A 20,024-nucleotide genomic window follows, 5' to 3' on the forward strand; every position below is an offset into this window, starting at 1 on the left:
TCTCAATAGAATGAGCCACAGATTGAGCCACCTGTGCTGAAGCAGAAGAATCCTTAAAACCTGACCTGTTGTAGGGGCTTGAGGACCAGAGTTGAGCACCCCCTGGTCTACTGTATGTTTGACAATGTTTTATGATTAAGGCCAGGAAGTCCCACTGTGATCAGCACAGGCCGCTGTGATCTTCAGTCAGGCTCACTGACTTCACCACACGTAAGGCTGCGTCCATGGTGACTGCAGCCGTGCGGAGGCGCGCTGAGGCTGAGGGAAAGCGGTGCTTTCCCTGGCCTTAGTTCGCGCGCCGTCCGGGGGCGTGTCGGGGGGCGGGCCAGTGATGTCACGGAGCTGGTTCGCCCTCATTGGGCGAACCGCTCACGTGACCGGCCCTGCGCTCCCGTGAGCACCCCTGCTAAAGCTGCTCTCAATGCGCTGCAGGGGCTCACTGACAAGCGTCATCGCGCCTCAGCACGGGTCAGCGCCTAAGCGCTGACCATGGACTCAGCCTAAGGCCACGTTAAGAGTAATGCCGTATCCACACAGGACAATAGCATAATGAGTAGTTATCTTTTCGACTGGAAAGAGTATAGCGGTAACTGATGTCGCGTTACACACACACCATCCCCTAGGTTGCGCCGGCTCTGGCGTTTTCTTGAATGGATATTTATGATTATGACCTGCAAATTAAGTGTTTTTTATCATAGCATCGCATATCCACTAAAGTGTGTTAATGTTAATGCAGGAACTTTTACGTTACAGCAGCACAAAGGAAAGTTACAGACACAGGTCCCTGCCCAGAGGAGCTTACAATCTATGTTTTTGGTGTCTGAGGCACAGGGAGATAAAGTGACCTGACCAAGGTCACAATGAGCTGACATTGGGAATTGAACCTGCTTCCAGACTCAGTGTCTAATTAGGGTTGCCAGGTGTCCAGTATTGAATCGGACTGGCCTGTATTTGGAAATTCTAAAATGAGAGTTAATACTGGACATGTATGAGTATACCGGTATTACCTCTCTGGGCGTGTATGTGTATACCGGTATTACCTCTCTGGGCGTGTATGTGTATACCGGTATTACCTCTCTGGGCGTGTATGTGTACACCGGTATTACCTCTCTGAGCGTGTATGTGTATACCGGTATTACCTCTCTGAGCGTGTATGTGTATACCGGTATTACCTCTCTGAGCGTGTATGTGTATACCGGTATTACCTCTCTGGGCGTGTATGTGTATACCGGTATTACCTCTCTGGGCGTGTATGTGTATACCGGTATTACCTCTCTGGGCATGTATGTGTATACCGGTATTACCTCTCTGAGCGTGTATGTGTATACCGGTATTACCTCTCTGGGCGTGTATGTGTATACCGGTATTACCTCTCAGGGCATGTATGTGTATACCGGTATTACCTCTCTGGGCGTGTATGTGTATACCGGTATTACCTCTCTGGGTGTGTATGTGTATACCGGTATTACCTCTCTGGGCGTGTATGTGTACACCGGTATTACCTCTCTGAGCGTGTATGTGTATACCGGTATTACCTCTCTGAGCGTGTATGTGTATACCGGTATTACCTCTCTGAGCGTGTATGTGTATACCGGTATTACCTCTCTGGGCGTGTATGTGTATACCGGTATTACCTCTCTGGGCGTGTATGTGTATACCGGTATTACCTCTCTGGGCGTGTATGTGTATACCGGTATTACCTCTCTGGGCATGTATGTGTATACCGGTATTACCTCTCTGAGCGTGTATGTGTATACCGGTATTACCTCTCTGGGCGTGTATGTGTATACCGGTATTACCTCTCAGGGCATGTATGTGTATACCGGTATTACCTCTCTGGGCGTGTATGTGTATACCGGTATTACCTCTCTGGGTGTGTATGTGTATACCGGTATTACCTGTCTGGGTGTGTATGTGTATACCGGTATTACCTCTCTGAGCGTGTATGTGTATACCGGTATTACCTCTCTGGGCGTGTATGTGTATACCGGTATTACCTCTCTGGGCGTGTATGTGTATACCGGTATTACCTCTCAGGGCATGTATGTGTATACTGGTATTACCTCTCTGGGTGTGTATGTGTATACCGGTATTACCTCTCAGGGCATGTATGTGTATACTGGTATTACCTCTCTGGGTGTGTATGTGTATACCGGTATTACCTCTCTGGGTGTGTATGTGTATACCGGTATTACCTCTCTGGGCGTGTATGTGTATACCGGTATTACCTCTCTGGACATACTGACCTGACCGGCTTTGGGGGGCCCGGGATTTCGGCGAGCAGGGAGAGAGGAGGGCTGCTGCTAGGGGGCTGAGCAACTTCCTCCATCCTGATTGGCTGCTGCTGAGTAATGCAGCCAATCAGGAGGTGTCAGGAGCCTGGGGTTGGGGCATAGGAGAGGAGGAAACAGCATGGAGTGGAGAGAAGTGAGGTGTGTGTGTCTCGAGCGCGTTGGATCTTTCTCCATTGTGCCCAGATTTTTTGGAGAAGCCCCATGGAAACTCTAGTTTTTACTCACCGAGCCACTTATTCAGCTCAAATAACCTCGCTCGTCCTGGGCATCACACATCTTGTAGATTTTATTGCAGGCCAACCTTTGCAACCTGAAATCTTTTCATTGGCTCTGTTGTTGTATGGATTCTCAGGGCTATATGGGAAAAATAAATATTACTATAGCACATGACCGGACTAAGAAACCAGCATTGCTTGTGCCAGGAAAAAAGTGTATAAAAAAATAGTCATATTTAATGCACTTTTCTCTTCTGATATGAAAAGCTACGAAAAGGAGTTGCCAATATAAGTAAGTGACCAACGTAAATAGGTCATGTACGAAAAATATTGTATTAACCCAAGTGCCATAAAAGGCAGACAATGTTTTTTTGTAAAACTACACGTCTCTGGTTGTAAAGTGTAAAAATGGCAGAGAAGGTTTGAAAGTACTAAAGTGTTAACAGGTTTGAAATAGAGGATCTCCGGAGCTGAACCCCCGTTAATTTCAGCTCCGGGGACCCCCTGCTTCCGTAGATACATACCTCCGTAGTGGGTGCCAGTAGCAGCTCCGGTTGAGCTGGCTGGGGTTTAAAGTTTAAAGCTCCCGCGTTACCTGGGCCAATAGGAAGCCGAATCTGATGATGTCACAGCTTCCTATTGGCCAGCAGGGCGCAGGAGCTACAGTATGAACAGAGGCCATTACATGAACCTTGCTAGCCGAGCGGATTGCTACCGGCACCACATATGGAGGTAAGTATCTCCAGATAGAGGGGGTCCCCGAACCGGAAATGAATGGGGTCGATATCCGGAGACCCCCTGCTTCAATCCTATGTTAAAAAAATAAAAACAAATCTCTAGCTTGCATTGCTTCTTTATTAAGACTAAGATTTTTATTATTTAATCAGACAAGATAAACTGTATTTCCGTTTTTATTGTAAGGGGTTTTGTTTCTTTCCTTCAGACGGTATAGTTGTGGGTTTTCTCAACTAAAAGGGTTGAGCGTCTTTGTGACTTGTTCTCCCGATGCCGCACACACCAATAATGAGCTGGTAAGCTCTTCAGGGCATTGTCTGCAAAACGTCTACATTCAGTGATGTGTACTCTGCAAGCGCTGTGCCCAGGACACACGTGAAAACGAGAGGTAAATCTCAATGTATTACTTCCTGGTAAAACATTTTTATAAATAAATAAAAAATAAATAAATATGAAAGTCATTTTCTTGATAGCTCTGGTGCTGTAAAAGTGGGCTCCCCCATGCCTGCCTTTTGAAGCCTTGCCCGCTAGGGGGAGCTGTTGACTCATAGTGAGATTGCTGCAGCCCTTATGGTAAGTCCCAGGACAGTGTTTAAATCATTGTTCAGCTTGTAGCTCGCCACATGAAAGCAGAAAGGGCTTTAAATTGCCACTTTCTGCACCGCAAACACTGTTAACAACCAAATTCATTAACAAAGCCATCCATTTTTCACTGACAATTGCACTCTGCACAGAGCCGGCTGCAGCAACGGGAACCATAGCTTTTATTTGGATTATTTCGATGCCTCTGCCAGCATATTGAGACACAGCACAAGCACTGCTGCATCTGACATTGTAATATTTCAACATTGCAGCACTCTGAAGGCAAGAGGTTTTTCTCTGGATGACTGTTCTGAAATATTAACTCTTTTGGTGTTGAAGCAATAGGGTGTGAGATCCCTCCAGCACTGAGAGAGTTAACTATCCCTAGGATAATTCCCATGAAGTCTTTAAAACACCAGCCCTCCTTAATGACCTACTGGAAATGATTGGAAATTTAAAAGCACTCACCACATTAAATGTAAATCTGTCATATTTTAACGCTCTTTACAAATGATGTCCTACAAATTATATGGGCCTTTTTACATTTTTTTTTTTTTGCAGCTAGGCCTGTGAAGACAAATTTACAATGTTACGACAGCGATCTCAAACCTTACAGCCTTTCAGGAATATGTACAAGATTTAGGGCAGTGTCCATTTTAAATGAACCCACGCAAAATATCGGTCATTCAAATTTCAGGGGCTTTGAAATATTCGTTATTCAGTTAAAAGGTGCCTCAGAATAATGCACGATTTCTTTTCCCCCCTAAAGCTTGAGTTTGATAACAGGGTTCTGACAGTTTTGCCCGTGTCCAAATCTCCCTATTTATGTGTGGGAGACTTCCTTATCATTTGTTGATAAATGTATCATTTTTCACGCTACTTGCTCCCCATAAATAGATCCCTTATTCTAGGGGTGCTCAACGCTAGTCCTCAAGAAGCCGCAACAGGTCAGGTTTTAAGGTTATCCCTGCTTCAGCACAGTTGGTGCTGTCTTCGACTGAGTCACCTGTGCTGAAGCTGGGATATCCTTCAAACCTGACCTGTAGGGGGGGGGGGGGGGGCTTGAGGACTGGAGTCCCTGCGGGGCTTATCCCAACATAAGATGAAGAGATGTCCCAGTCTTTACTTCCAAACGTCCCTGCAAAGAGGGTTCAGATGTTGGCCGGTGTGCTCGCAGATCTGCTTCCCCTCTCCCTAACACAGCTCTGCCAAAAGTCAGCGTTTGTGGCGGTTTGAGCAAATTAAAAGAGGCGTGGGGAAGTTCAATATTTATCTCTTGACTGATGGGCAGGAGGTAATGAGCAGTCTGGCAAGGGAATCGAACAAACATCATTTCAATTAGGAACCAGAATGGAGTTATTCTGCTTAAAGCAGCATTTCCATCAAAATACTATATGTGGTTTTTTATAAATACATCAGTTGTGTAGCATTAGATAATACTTACTGCATTTTATTTCCCACTCGTTCTGTCCTTCATTAAGCTTCCTCAGGTTGCTACAGCAAGTATTTAGGAAGCCACACCACGTCCTCTTAAGAAATTGGTGGCCATTTTGTGCGCCCCGGGAAACCAGATCTTCGTTAATCGATCGTCAGCTTAGATCATTGCACATAATTGTCAGGTTCTCAGGATATCCCTGCTTCAGCACAGGTGGCTCAATCAGTTGCTCAGTCAAAGACGAAGCCACCTGTGCTGAAGCAGGGATATCCTGAAAATCTAACCTGTTGGTGGCCCTTGAGGACTGGAGTTGCCCTCCCCTGATTTAGACCCTGTACATTTAGGCAACTTAGTGTCTGTTTTCAGAAACACTAACAAAGGATTTCAGCCCATCCTTTAATTGCCCCAAATGTTTCCTTTAATTTTTAGGAAAAAAGACATGCCCCTTATACTGTAATACTGTATGCCAACTCCAACATGTCCCAGTGCCCGTCTCCTCGGCATCTTCCTTCTCTATTCATATTAGTGACTGAAGGATGGTTCAAATCCCGGTGTCAACTCGTTGTGACCTTGGGCAAGTCACTTTATCTCCCTGTGCCTCAGATTGTTAGCTCTGTGGGGCAGGGACTCGTGCCGGCAAACATTCTATGTACAGTGCTGCCAAGAAAAAAATTATTATTAATATTAGAGGGACCGTGTGTCATAGACCAGTGTGGACTCCTTGTGACATTGAATGTCACCGTAAATGTATGTTCCTGGCTCATCAGTGAAATGCAGCATACGCCTGTCAGCCCGATATAAGAATATATCCTTCTTCTTGAGAATACATGTAGGGATTGATGGCAAAGATCTCTGATAATGAGACGTACAGTACTTCTTTCCTTAGCGGCCATGGTGGGAGGAACTTTCAGAGGTCTTTAGCGCTGATTTCCCCTTGGAAATTAAATGAAATAGTCTAAGTGCCAGTTTGTTGTTGTTTGGTCAATATGACAGAAGCTCATAATGGAAACGGTCAGCACTTCATTAGAATAGGAAATAAATGCAGGGACGGTGAACGCCCTTTACGCTGACCGAAGTAAAATCGTATGTGTTAACCATTTCACTGCCAGGGAGGCTTTCTAGTGCCAAAGAGACTAGACATTCAAAAGAATGACCAGGCCCAGACGGAATGAAGATTTTCAGTGTGCACAGGGCAATGTTTGGCTGCGGTAGCAATGTACTGCGTTGTTTATGCAGTTTATATAGAGTATGCATCTTTGGCACACTTGTGATCTTCAATGCACGGGAAGGACTGTGTATAGTTATTAATCTGTATTCACGTGTCTCAGGATTATATCAGTACAAGTATAGAAATGTCTCGCATTGCAATCATTAGATTGAAAGAGCTGTGAAATGTAATACAGGAGAAAATAAGCTTGGCAAACACTAGCAGATAACTTATAATAATAATTGTTGTTTGTTCTTGTATAGTGTTTTACGTAGCGCTTTACAGAGACATTTTGCAGGCACAGGTCCCTGCCCCGTGGAGCTTACAATCTATGTTTTTGGTGCATGAGGCACAGGGAGATAAAGTGACTTGCCCAAGGTCACAAGGAGCCGACACCGGTTCCCCTGCTTCACACTCAGTGCCAGAGTCGGTGTCTTTACTCACTGAGCCACTCCTTCTACCTATGTATAAATATGTTTGTAATGTGCTAATTTATAAGGAAGCAATTTAAATGAAGGGTTCAAAAAGACTGTGTGGGTTACAAACATGCCATATTTCCAGGAGGACTGCAAGACTGTGCTGTGCAGATTTCTGTAGCATGGGTTTAAATCACTCCCTCTGTCTGTGTCTGTCTGGCAGTCCCAGGCCAGTCCAGGTAAACGGGGAGGTGCTTCAACTCCCCCCTCCCCCACCCCAACCGCACTCCACCTCCTCCTCCATATGATTGGTGAATAGCAGCTTGAGTGAAAGGGAGCAGAGGTACAGGGGAGGGCAGGAGCCAGCAAGACCCAGCCTCCTTGGCAATGTCTTACTGCTGCACTAAAAACTTAAAGCATTTATTCCACTGGGATATTGAAGGGAACTGGAGCAGGCACAGTGTGTGCAGTCACCATCCTTCCACATCATCCCCTTCAGCAGCCACCATGGCTGGGATTGTACATTGCATCTTGTGCTCTCTGCTCTTTGGGGTCTGTTCAGCAGTTACAGGATCTAGGATATACCCAGCCAGTGAAGGTAAGGCATAGGAACCCTGTCACCCCCGTGGACGCGTCCTTCTCTTTATTCGCACTTAGCCGGGTACACTTTTGGGACAGGGGGCATGGAGTGGTCACCCCTTCATTGGGACAATCACCCAGGTGGATGTATGGAGATTCTCTGGGGATGAGACTCCAGCAGAAGAAGATGTTGCCAAAAAAAAAAGGACAGAGTTCAGCTCTTCTTTTCTTTCCTGCTCACTGAAGAATGATTAGAAACCCCCTTTTCTTTGGGGGGCATCAATGGAAACTGAAGTTGGATAGTCTCCCTGAAGACTTTTTGTTTTATTTATTGTTGCCAAATCCAAGACACAATGACTGTGGATGAGTCTTCTTCTTGCATGTGTCCCTCTATACTGGGACACCCTGCACATGTAAATGGAATTGATGTGCACTGGTTATTTCGCTTCTCAGGTCTTGCAACTACAGACTTGTGCTTCTTGGTGCTGATTTTGGTTATATCCATGTGCATGAGAAGGGCTAACCTGCCCCCTGGATCTGGGAACGCGGCTGGGCCAGCAGTGGGCTGTGATTTGCTCTCTGGCTGTAGATTGAGGGCTTGGGGAATGATCTGTCCTCCTTACCTTGGTGCCAGGCTCAGACCCTCTCAGTACTACAAGAGGGAAAGGCTTGGCTGGTCCTGTGTGTCTGGGCATAGTGTACTAATGGGGAAAAGTGACAGGAATAGTTTACACGCGTGTTTCTTACATCACAAGCACACATCAGTCTTTAGATTAGTTATAGTTCTGTACAGTGTGTATATATATATTTTTATTGATATAGCAACACTAGTGTACTCGGCGCTTTACAACGCTAACACACTACAGTGAATTATAATGCAACAAGCAGAAAATCAGATAAGGAAATCCTTGCCCGGAGAGCTTACAATCTAAGATCCTTGTGCATTTCAATGTTCTAAAGAGAGCCGTATACAGGTTGTTGTTTTCTATTTGCACGGGGTTGTTTCTTTGTCTGTATACAGTGAGACATCTCTCCCATTGTATGTGTGTATATATACACCCTCTTAGTATACATATGCAGATGTGGAAGATAATGATTCTGTAGTGACCGTTTTCTTTATTAAACTGAAATAATCCCACCTTTCCAGCCATAAATATGATTCGCAGTAGTTGTGTAATATCCATGTATACAGGTTTATATAGTGTGTGTGTAATATATATATATATACACACAAACACACACAAACACACACACACACACACACACACACACACACACACATTTAGAATGTGTGCATATATGTAGGTGTGTACTGTTGTGCATGTATGCAGACGATGTGGACAGTAGTTATGTATCTTTGTATATGGAATAATGTAATGTTGAATTTATTTATAGTAATATACAGTACATGTGTGTCAATATAATCTAATTAATGTGTTTATGCATAAGTGTCTGTTCGCAAAGAAATATTGTTTAGAAGAAATCTATATATATAGAGAGAGACATGTGTGTATATATATATATATATATATATATATATATATATATATATATATATATATATATATATATATATATACACATTAAAATGTATGTATGTTGGTGTATATATATATATATATATATATATATATATATATATATATATATATATATATATACACATACATTTTAATGTGTGTATATATATATATATATATATATATATATACACACACACACATAATTGTGGCACATATATGTGTATATATATATATATATATATATATATATATATATATATATATATATATATATAACACGGTACTGATACCTCTACATGTATATATATATATATATATATATATATATATATATGTGTAGACACACACATTTCGATATTTGTATGTATCCTTTGCAGTTGTCAATGTATTACTATGTCACATATGTACAAATCCATATTCCCTTAACAACCCTAAACTTGCCGGCCATAAAGTTGCAGCAGAGGCTGCCTAGTGGGGGTGGGGGTCTGCCGTACTGATAGTGGGGGTGGGGGTCTGCCGTACTGATAGTGGGGGTGGGGGTCTGCCGTACTGATAGTGGGGGTGGGGGTCTGCCGTACTGATAGTGGGGGTGGGGGTCTGCCGTACTGATAGTGGGGGTGGGGGTCTGCCGTACTGATAGTGGGGATAGGGAGGGGGGCTTTGCAGATTTAGATGCTGGTCACGTCTCCCTTTCTCTTTCCCCTTATCCCCTCTTTTTGTATAAATTGAGCCTCATTGTTCTCTTTGTATGTTTAATCTACTTTATATGAATCCAGATGGATGTAGCTTGCATTGAGGGGGGGGGGGGGGCTGGGAATTTAGTTTTACACAAAAAAAGGGTAATGGGGATCAGCATGATTTTGTAAAAATAGTAAAAAAAATTAATTAAACAGGAATCCAGCTTCCTCCACAACGTCCAGAAATAAAAGCATAAAGGAAGCTGTTGAAATGCACTAAATGACTGATGAGAAAAATCAGATTTTCCTTCTGCTAACTGGTTGTGATCAGCACAGATCAGTCTATTAATCCTTGCTAGTGGGAATTAACACCTTGAGTGCCAGGGCAATCGATGCGTGGCCAAAGACCCATCTGCACTGGGGAAACCTTCTTAGACTTTGGACATTCAGTCCAAATTTGAACCGGAGTAAAAGCAAAAATAGTGAATATGTATTAAAAAAAAGATAAGATATAAAAAATAATAATACAAAAAATGATACACACACACACACACACACACACACACACACACACACACACACACACACACACACACACACACACACACACACACACACACACACACACACACACACACACACACACACACACACACACACACACACGCGCGCTAGTTAGATTTAGCTAGGAATTAACCATTTCTTGGAGAGTGGTGGTCAGCAAGTCCTATTTTCCCATGGATTGCAAGCCCTCTGTGGCAGTGAATTGGTTATTTGTTACAGTAAATATGTATTGGTTCAGCCATCACTGTCATTTAAACAAAAACCCTTGATTGCCATTAAAGATACAAGCAGTGAAGATTCATCCTGCGGCATCCCTGCAACTCCGATCCTCAAGCGCCCCACCCCCCAACAGGTCAGGTTTTCAGGATATCCCAGCTTTAGCACAGGTGGCTCAATCAGAGGCTCTGTCAAAGACTGAGCCTCTGTTTGAGCCACCTGTGCTAAAGCAGGGACTGATTGAGCCACCTGTGCTGAAGCTGGGATATCCTGGAAAGCTGACCTGTTGGGGGGGCTTGAGGACTGGAGTTGAGCCCCCCTGCTGTAAGGGGTAGATAAATGAGATGTGTTTTATGAATGCTGCCGTACAGTGTGTTAGACTACAGTGTGTTAGACGGTGGACCTTTCCCCTGACCTCTTCACCTTCCCGTTTTATTTACTAGATAGAAGATATTTTACAATGCAATGTTAACCAGAGGGCTCTAAACAAGCACCCAGGCCCCACAGTGAGAAGTAGAGGTGCAGAGAGGGGAATGGGCACAATGGGGAGCGCATTGCTGCAAAAACATTATTATTATTATTTATTATTATTTTACGGTGAAGCTTAATGGAAATCATTTAAAATGTTGAGTGACTGTAAAAACATATCCTAAAGCGTCACATACATAAACGTGTGTGTGTGTGTGTGTGTGTGTGTGTTTGCCTCTCTGTATATGGGTATATTTTGTCTTAATACCGTTTTTGGTTCACTACTGAGATTTATCAGAGATCTAAAATATCTGTGATATATACTGTATATATATATATACACACACACACACACACACACACACACACACACACACACACACACACACACACACACACACAATGTGGGTTCACGGTTGCTTGTGGGAGGCATGGCGTCCTGTTACTGGTGCTCCCAGGCTGGGTGGAGGCACTAACACGTCCTTATCCATAAGAAGTACGAAGTGGTCCGTCACACTCACTGTAAAAATGACTGAGGTCTCACGGACATTTTTCTCTTATTCCGTTCGTCTCACAGAGAATAAACAAGCTCAACGTTTGGGGGAAGATCCCCTCGTCAGGCACATCAGTTCCCCGAAACTATATATATATATATATATATATATATATATATATATATATATATATATATATATATATATATATATATATATATAATCTGAAGGTCAGGCTATCTAGTGCCTGATGGAACAATATAATATTGTATTTGATATATTTTGCCCTGTGCTGGTAAACCTGACCACTTTTTATGATCTTGAGATATATGTATATATATATATATGTATTTAGGGGTATCAGTACCGTGTTAGCCGAGCTTCAATAATCAAGAAATAAATAGATTGCATTTCGTAAATAGATGCATTTCGTTAGCCACAAAACTGTATCATCTATTTATTTTTTTAGTTTATATATATATATATATATATATATATATATATATAAACAATGCGTGATATATATATATATATATATATATATATATATATATATATATATATAAACAATGCGTGATATATATATATATATATATATATATATATATAATAGAAACACATACAAAAGTCGAGTGCAAGTAAATGCCATTGACAGAAATACATGTTCTTTTCATTGCAGTTACCCTCCTCGATTCCAGATCAGTACAGGGAGAACTTGGCTGGATAGCAAGTCCTTTAGAAGGAGGGGTAAGTTGTGGATTTTGCACAATTAAGAGCCTGTAATAGGATGATTGGCTCTTTATGTCGATTCAGAGAGGCTCATTTTTGGTTGATTGTGCAGAGTGGCTTATTACCTCTGCAGCCCACCATATCAATTACCCTTTGTGGGGCTGAAACCTTATATTCCAGCAGGATAGCCATCACTGGCTGACTAATGACCAGAAAGGTAAAAAAAAATAGGATTTTTAGGAATTAGGGTCTTATTTGAATGCCTGTTAAAAAAACCTGAAATTGGATACAGCAGCAAATGGAAATTTGTATCTGTAATTGGAATATTTGGAAGGGCATTGAAGGGAGATATATTATAGTTGGTACATTTCTGGAATATGTTAATAAAGAATGCATCAAGTTTCCTATTTGTGTTAATGTGCTCTTAATATTTTGTTCATACATCGTGTTAGCTACAGAAAGAATATAGTATTCACAGGCAGGAAAAAAATGATAAAATGTTAATGTTTTAGCACTGGAAGATCTTTTACTGTCGCGTTTTACTGAAGCAGATCATTTGCACCCACAGATTCAGCAATATGCACTTATCCAGGAGTGGCCAACTCAAGTCCTCAAGGGCCACCAACAGGTCAGGTCTTCAGGATATCCCTGCTTCAGCACAGGTAGCTCAATCAGTGGCTCAGTCAAAGAAACCTGTGCTGAAGCAGAGATATCCTGAAAACCTGACCTGTTGGTAGCTCTTGAGGACTGGAGTTGATTACCGCTACACTTATCCAAAGTTTTATTTGGTATATTTATCTAATTACTGATTCACTTCCAATTACCTTATACATGTTTAGAACTGCACTTTTTTTTTGACGAGATAATCTTCCTCAAATAAATTAACGGGCACCTTGGCATTTACCAATTTGAAATGGAGAAAATGTTTTATACACCCCCCCACCCCCCGATAAAAAAAAAGCCTATCAAATTCAATGATCAGTTTTCGCAGACGGGACGTTTTGGGCAGGTTTACAGGTTCGTACAGAAAAAAAAGCAGTCTTCTAGCACCAAGTATTTGAGTCATTCATTGTTAGATTCTGCGGTTACAGATAAGCATAGCTTTGCCGCTGTGATCTGTGACCGCTGTTTACCAAAATATGAGATAACACGGGGAGATGAGTGGAAGAAAGTAGCAATGCTAAACTCACATGTTCTTTTATAGTAGTGTGTTGTGCAATTAGTTTTTGCTATGAGGCTACAGCATAGTGCTAATATTTGATTGTAAAAAGGGTTTATAGTTACAACAGTCGCTCATTAACACACAACAGTAGGGCCGCATGCCTACGTTCCTCTAACGATACTTACCCCCTGTGCCTGTGTTGCTATTTTATACCCTGTACTTGCATTGGTTATGTCCCATAATGCAAAGCGCAGACTACATTTCCTGCATGATATGAGTATAATCTGATAAAGATATAAACCTACTTAGAAGTTGATTGGTCACTTCCGACACACCTGCGGTGGCCAGAGTATGCGGGCCTACTGTACATGTGACAGTCACAAGACTTCCTAATAATTGGCAGCTCGGCCCTTTGAGCCTGATTTTGAGCACAGCTCTGGTTTATGCAATTTCTCGAGTTTCTGTCGGCGGCGGAGAGAGGTTGGGATGACTGACAGGCAGCTGGCACGGTGTCCAGGATCTATTTACTTCTGATTGTCTGCAATAGACAGTGTGGAAGAGGATGTGCATCACATTTCTAAAGCCTATAGGGCTTTTGTTGGGACATGGCCTGTCCTGTTCCCACACCAGATTAGCACAATGGCATGACTGGTGAAAGTATGAAACCCTTCTTCTGACTGCAAGTTTAGTGGGGGGGAAAAACAACAACTTAGACACGACCTTGAGGAAGTCACAAAAACGCCCTGATCTTTTGATTCCGAAAGAAATTAGATTGTAAGTTAATTACAACACATAAAGCTTAGTGTATGTCAACAAAAGCACTGTATGTATGTGTGTACAGATGCAGCGGCCGTTATTCGGACATATCACGCGTTGTATACCTCGGAATACCCATGTCATGGCACGTCATGAGCGCGTGTTGACTCGTTTTTATCGAGTGCAGAAAATGGCATTTTAGTGTTCTGGTTTTTAAAAACCTGCAAAATTGATACTGTACTGTACACATTACAATTCATGAATTTCTGCCTCGGAAACGCGAAGAATTGCGCCCAAAGAAATCGGGATCCATGAAATTCAAACAAAGCAACCTCGTGATTGGCCGCGCGGAGTACAGCAGCGCACACGAAAACGGCTCCGTGATATGTTCGAATGACGGCCGCTGCATCTCTATGTATACATCTGTGTGTGATTGTATGTGTATACATTTGTGTGTGTGTGTATAATGCACACACTTTGCAATCTTATTGCTACAAAACTGATTTGTATCTTTAGGACGTGAGTGAATTCCAAGTCTAAGATGAACTTAACTAGACATAATATGAATGGATGGTGTTTTTAGTAATATCTGGGCTGTTAGTACTGCAGCGATATGTAAGTGATGTGAGATGGACACTTTCCTGTCTCTCTGTGGACGTGACTGTTTCTTCAAACCCGGCATACCTATCTGTGCTATTTTTAAGCCTCCACTGAAAAATGTAACAGTACATGGGCAGCCTGAACTCGTTAAGGTCCTGGATAGCATTTCCTCTCCCAACTTAACCTCCTCTCTCCTGGCTTTGTGCTTGAGCTGGTTATGGTTATAATTGCCCATAGCCGGGGCTAGTTTATGAAGGACTGTGCAAGGTAAGAGCAGTGCTGGTCCGACCAGAGCGGGAGGTTGCTGAGCCAATTTCCAACTCCTGCTCATATAATATGTTATTGGGATTAGTGTTATTCTCTTGTGCATAGTGGGGCCCTATATACAGGCTTTGTGGAAGTGCTGACTTCTTACTTACATGGCCCAGTAGGAGGCTGTCCAGAAAAGCAGCACACTGAATCCCATTTCAGGAATTGGAGATATGATTTCGTGCTGTAGGTTTCACTCTGCAGTCATCGGCTGCTCTAGTGCCAGCAGGAGGCATCAGAAACGATTCCTGTTGGTAGTTGGGCAGACATCTGCTGTCTGTAGGTTCTTTGGTGCACTATATTCAGTCTTCATCTAGTAATTCCCAACTCCAGCCCTCAAGTACCCCCAGCAGGTCAGGTTTTAAGGATATCTCTGCTTCAGCACAGGTGGCTCAATCAGAAGCAGGGATATCCTTAACCTGACCTGTTGGGGGTACTTGAGGACTGGAGTTGTGATTCACTGCTTTAAGGCACTCTTAACTATTGCTATACTATATATAATGATATTTAGAATTCTATATAGCAACCAAAGAAACTTCTGCTCTGAAGACCATCGTATGTTTTCTTTGTTTCTTTCTTATTATTATGTGACTTCGTCATAATCACACTGGGGTGAATATGGTGTTTCCACATTAGAGTGAAGTCCCAGAAAACAGTATTTCCATCTAACATGCTTTTTTTGTGTATTTTTACTGTGATAGTGGGAGGAGGTGAGCATCATGGATGAGAAGAACACTCCCATACGAACGTATCAGGTCTGCAATGTCATGGAGTCCAGCCAGAACAACTGGTTAAGGACTGACTGGATCCCCCGCAGTGGGGCACAGAGAGTGTATGTTGAGATCAAATTCACGCTAAGGGACTGCAATAGCTTGCCTGGGGTGATGGGCACCTGCAAGGAGACCTTTAATCTCTACTACTACGAGTCCAACAATGACAAGGAACGTTACATCCGTGAGACTCAGTTTGTCAAAATTGACACCATTGCAGCCGACGAGAGCTTCACCCAAGTGGACATTGGAGACCGGATCATGAAGCTCAACACCGAGGTCAGAGATGTGGGTCCGCTCAGCAAGAAGGGCTTTTACCTGGCCTTCCAAGATGTGGGAGCATGCATTGCCCTTGTGTCAGTCCGTGTGTTCTACAAGAAGTGTCCATTGACTGTCAGAAACCTGGCCCAGTTCCCTGATACCATCACAGGCTCTGACACCTCCTCGTTAGTGGAAGTCCGCGGCTCCTGCGTCAATAACTCGGAGGAGAAAGATGTGCCCAAGATGTACTGTGGGGCTGATGGCGAGTGGCTGGTGCCCATTGGGAACTGTTTGTGCAACGCCGGTTATGAAGAGCGCAATGGGGGATGTCAAGGTAGGAATGATCCCAACTATATGTTTCTCTCTGGCGTCAAATCGTGTAATTAAATCTGCCATGAGGGGAATGGAAACAAGCCATTAATTAGCAGGTCCCAAGGGAGGGCAGTTGACAGAAGGCTTGCACACAAGGCCAAGAGGTCCAGGTGGCAGGGCTGGCACACGGGGAGAATCTGAACAAATGGCATGGCAGAAGGCAGAGAAACAGACACAATGATTGGCTGAGTATAGATAAGTATAACCAATATAGATGAATTAACCATTGATATTTCTGAGGCGAGATATACACGATGTTTAGGGCAGGGAGCTAGTAGCTGTATTGGTCTGGTTAATATATATGTTATAGAATCAGCTTTGAATTTCTCTCATTTTGTTTCATAGGAGTATTAGAGACGGCAAACATCTCATTTGTAGTCTTCTGATATCTATTGACGAGGAACTCTCACATTGGTGCCTGGAAGGTGTAGCCCAACTGTAAATGACAGAGACAATAAAACACCGAGGCACGTAACTTTAATACTAGGTGTAAACGTGTAATTGTTTCATTTTAATTTTTCAAATATAATCCCTAAAGTAAGTTTAACCGCACAGTAATAAATTCCAGCAATTACACAATGCCTATTGCTTTTGTGGCAAATGAAATCCTAGTTAGTTTCAAATCTCTAATGAATAATCCCTGTTGTTTATTTTAAAGTGCAAGTGCACTAGATCGAGCACTAGTGTATGAAAAGTCCCATTGAATTAATAGGATTTTCCGTGGGGTAGTGCCCAACACACTTTAATCAATAACCCCCGATGTGTCATAAAACTTTGTGTTTTAGAATAATCTCAAGTTTCAAACAAGGGAATTAAAAATCAATAGTAAAAGTAAAGTTTTCCTAGAAACTAATTGGGGATTAATATATAATAACCGCCTCTATGCAGCGCCACCAAGGTTTCTAAGTGACTTATCGTGGAAATGAAGGTTTTTAATTTAAAGAGATTTAAGGCATAATGTAGAATTTCTTAATGTTCTGCCTTTCTTGTGTTTGTACTGGTATGTATATCTTTATGTATATAGCGCCATCCATGTACAGAGCGCTTCACAGCAGTGAATAATATAACACATAATGGGAAGAAGCGCTTCAGACACAAAAGTAACATTAGGAAAAGAAGTCCCTGTCCCGGGGAGCTTACAATCTACGTTGTTCATATATAAGTTCAGTTTGCTATATGTGTAATTAGTTCATCCGGTTTGTATCTGTGACACCGCAATCGCTTTGACTGTAACCGGTTTGTTTCTGGCCTCCTTGGGCTACTTCAGACTTGTAGTGTCCTATATTAAACATTTCATAGAATGAAGACAGTCAGTTTTTTCCTCTTTGCCATGAGTGGTACGGGAATGGAAACACACTGTGCATCACTTCTGGCCCATGTTCTGGCTCTCTGATGTTAAGTGAATGCACAGCTATATTAGTTGAAATCTGCCACACGGGAATAACTCCCTCCTTTGGATTAAGTCTTGGCTGGCGACTATATCGGAGCCTACTATAGAGTAGCATGTTATTCAGGGTCCGTTTAATTGAATGGACATCTTCCTGGTCCTTCTCATTTATGCTGCTGTGCTCCAGTATCTTTTAAAGCTTTAACCTGTTGGTGACCAAAAAACACCATTATCCCAGGGGCAAGAAAGCTGACTTCATTTTTGTATCGTAGGAATAACCTATAATAGTCATAACTTGTTATTACATTTTGCCTTTACCAAACAAACCTGACCGTACATTTCTAACACCTTACATAAAAATATGACTTATTTACAGTTGGATGCACATGGGCACAGGGCAATAAAGTGGCCTGTCCATGTCTGAACGGTAGGAATTGATCCCATATTGTACAGCTAAGGCTGTAGCATTCCTCGTGAATGTTTAGCATCAGTGCTATTGGCAGGATTTGTTCCATGAGTGGACACTTCAGCAAGTGATACCTCTCTCTCATCTTGTGTCCGCTGTTCTCTTTTGCACTTGTTCTGAGCCCTCATTTGCCCTCGGTGTCTGTATGGTACATATACATAGTGGCAGTTTTGGGGGCCACACGTAATCCCTGTGCATCTGCCTTGCCGGCAACCAGTTGGCCAGCCCTGCATCACATCATCCCCTCACTCCTACACTCCACGTCTCCCCCTATATTATCAGCATCCATCCCCTGTATATTAAATTATTTGCCTTCCTGGAATCTCCAGGGATTCCCCTCCTCAATGTCCAGTTTGGACTCAGATCTCATGCAGTTAAGGGCCATGGGCGTGGATTTGGGGGGAATTAATGGTCCCTCTGAGAGGATAAGAAAGAAGCACCAGGCTGGAGGTTGTGACCTCTGCTAGCAGGTTGTTCCTCAATTGTCTAAGGGAGGTTGGATGCAAGCAGACCAAACACAAGAGGGAGGGCCAGAGGTCATTCAATCCCTCATCCATCTTCCTCCTGTCACTCCCCAGTCACAGCCAAAGATTGATTAAGATCTTCAGTTTGACAAAGGCCTGTTGGGTTTCAGTGGACAAGGGTCAGGGCCAGGGAATCTGAAGGCCTTTAAAAGAAACCCCCATTGGCACGGCAAAACCGCCAGCGCATTGATCTTAGGCCAAACACTTTATTCCCCTGTGCTGCAATCATCTGGCCGTGATTGGGTGATGTTAATACCATTGTGTCTTTGGTGGCATCATATGGCGGAGTGCTAGAAACGATCATGAATTATAAATATTAAATAAATATATATATAATATATAGCAAATGGAAATATAACTGTGTTTAATATATATACACACAGTTAAATATAACTGTATATATATATATAGCAAATAAAAAGATTACTTGTGAGCACATTCACATGTCTTAGATAGGCAGGGTTGCAGACCTTTCACCATTATCACCTAGCACATGGGTGCACAAACTCCCTGCACTGCGCCCCCCTGCCCTCCCCCCCCCGCCGCGTTGTCATGGAGCCGAGTGAACACGGAAGTCGGGCAAGTGAGGCGCCACCCCCCCCCCAAAAGTCTTGCGCCCCCTAGTTTGTGCACCGCTGACCTAGCGTACAGTGCTTCCGCTGCAGCAAGGGATTCTGGGAAATGACATGAAAATGATTATATATATATATATATATATATATATATATATATATGTCAGGTATGGAGATTAGCACTCACGGTTTTGTTGCAGGAGGCAGATGCTTGTCCCATAGAGAGTATGTAGACATATGGAGACCAGGGGATCCTGATAGCCAAAAAGAGACAGCACACTGCAGGTATGGTATCAAAAAAGTGTATTCAGTAACACAAGGCCGCCAACGTTTCGGTCCTCCCAACGGGACCTTCCTCAGGGCATATATATATATAACACACACACACTTTGGTACCTGGCTAAGCATTGAGGAGTACACTGGCAGTTTAAAAGCCTTGAAAGGCTTGCGGTCCTGTGAGGTAGATGCATATTTAAACATAGTTCACTAATAAAGGTGTCACTCTTACCAGTAATGGTTTGACGTTTCGGCACTTTTCTTGGGGACAATTTTTCTCACAAAGCAAGCCTCCTTTTCTGAAATATCTGAGGCTTTTAGGTATTACGTGAAGTGTCCAGCTCCTACAACCCTTTTATTTATTTTTAAAAAGAGGGTTTGCACAAATGATGCATGAAAGAATGTGTGAGTCCCAGCAACTTCTTGTGACTTGTG

At 42.8% G+C, this 20,024-nt stretch overlaps 1 protein-coding gene across 2 annotated transcripts in view; it reads left to right on the top strand.

The window, feature by feature from the left end:
* Nucleotides 1-7,271: 7,271 nt before the first annotated feature.
* EPHA4 (EPH receptor A4) overlaps nt 7,272-20,024 on the top strand; it is a 70,186-nt gene continuing 57,433 nt past the window's right edge. The window contains exons 1-3 of one of the 2 annotated variants that reach the window (XM_075569688.1): nt 7,272-7,482; nt 12,085-12,152; nt 15,663-16,326. In XM_075569688.1, coding sequence (XP_075425803.1) covers nt 7,272-7,482; nt 12,085-12,152; nt 15,663-16,326 — 943 coding nt within the window. The remainder of the gene's footprint in view (nt 7,483-12,084; nt 12,153-15,662; nt 16,327-20,024) is intronic. The other variant, XM_075569686.1, reaches the window with a different exon arrangement.

This window comes from Ascaphus truei, chromosome 14 (assembly GCF_040206685.1).
Source record: "Ascaphus truei isolate aAscTru1 chromosome 14, aAscTru1.hap1, whole genome shotgun sequence".
In the NCBI taxonomy this organism is placed as follows: Eukaryota; Metazoa; Chordata; class Amphibia; order Anura; family Ascaphidae; genus Ascaphus; species Ascaphus truei.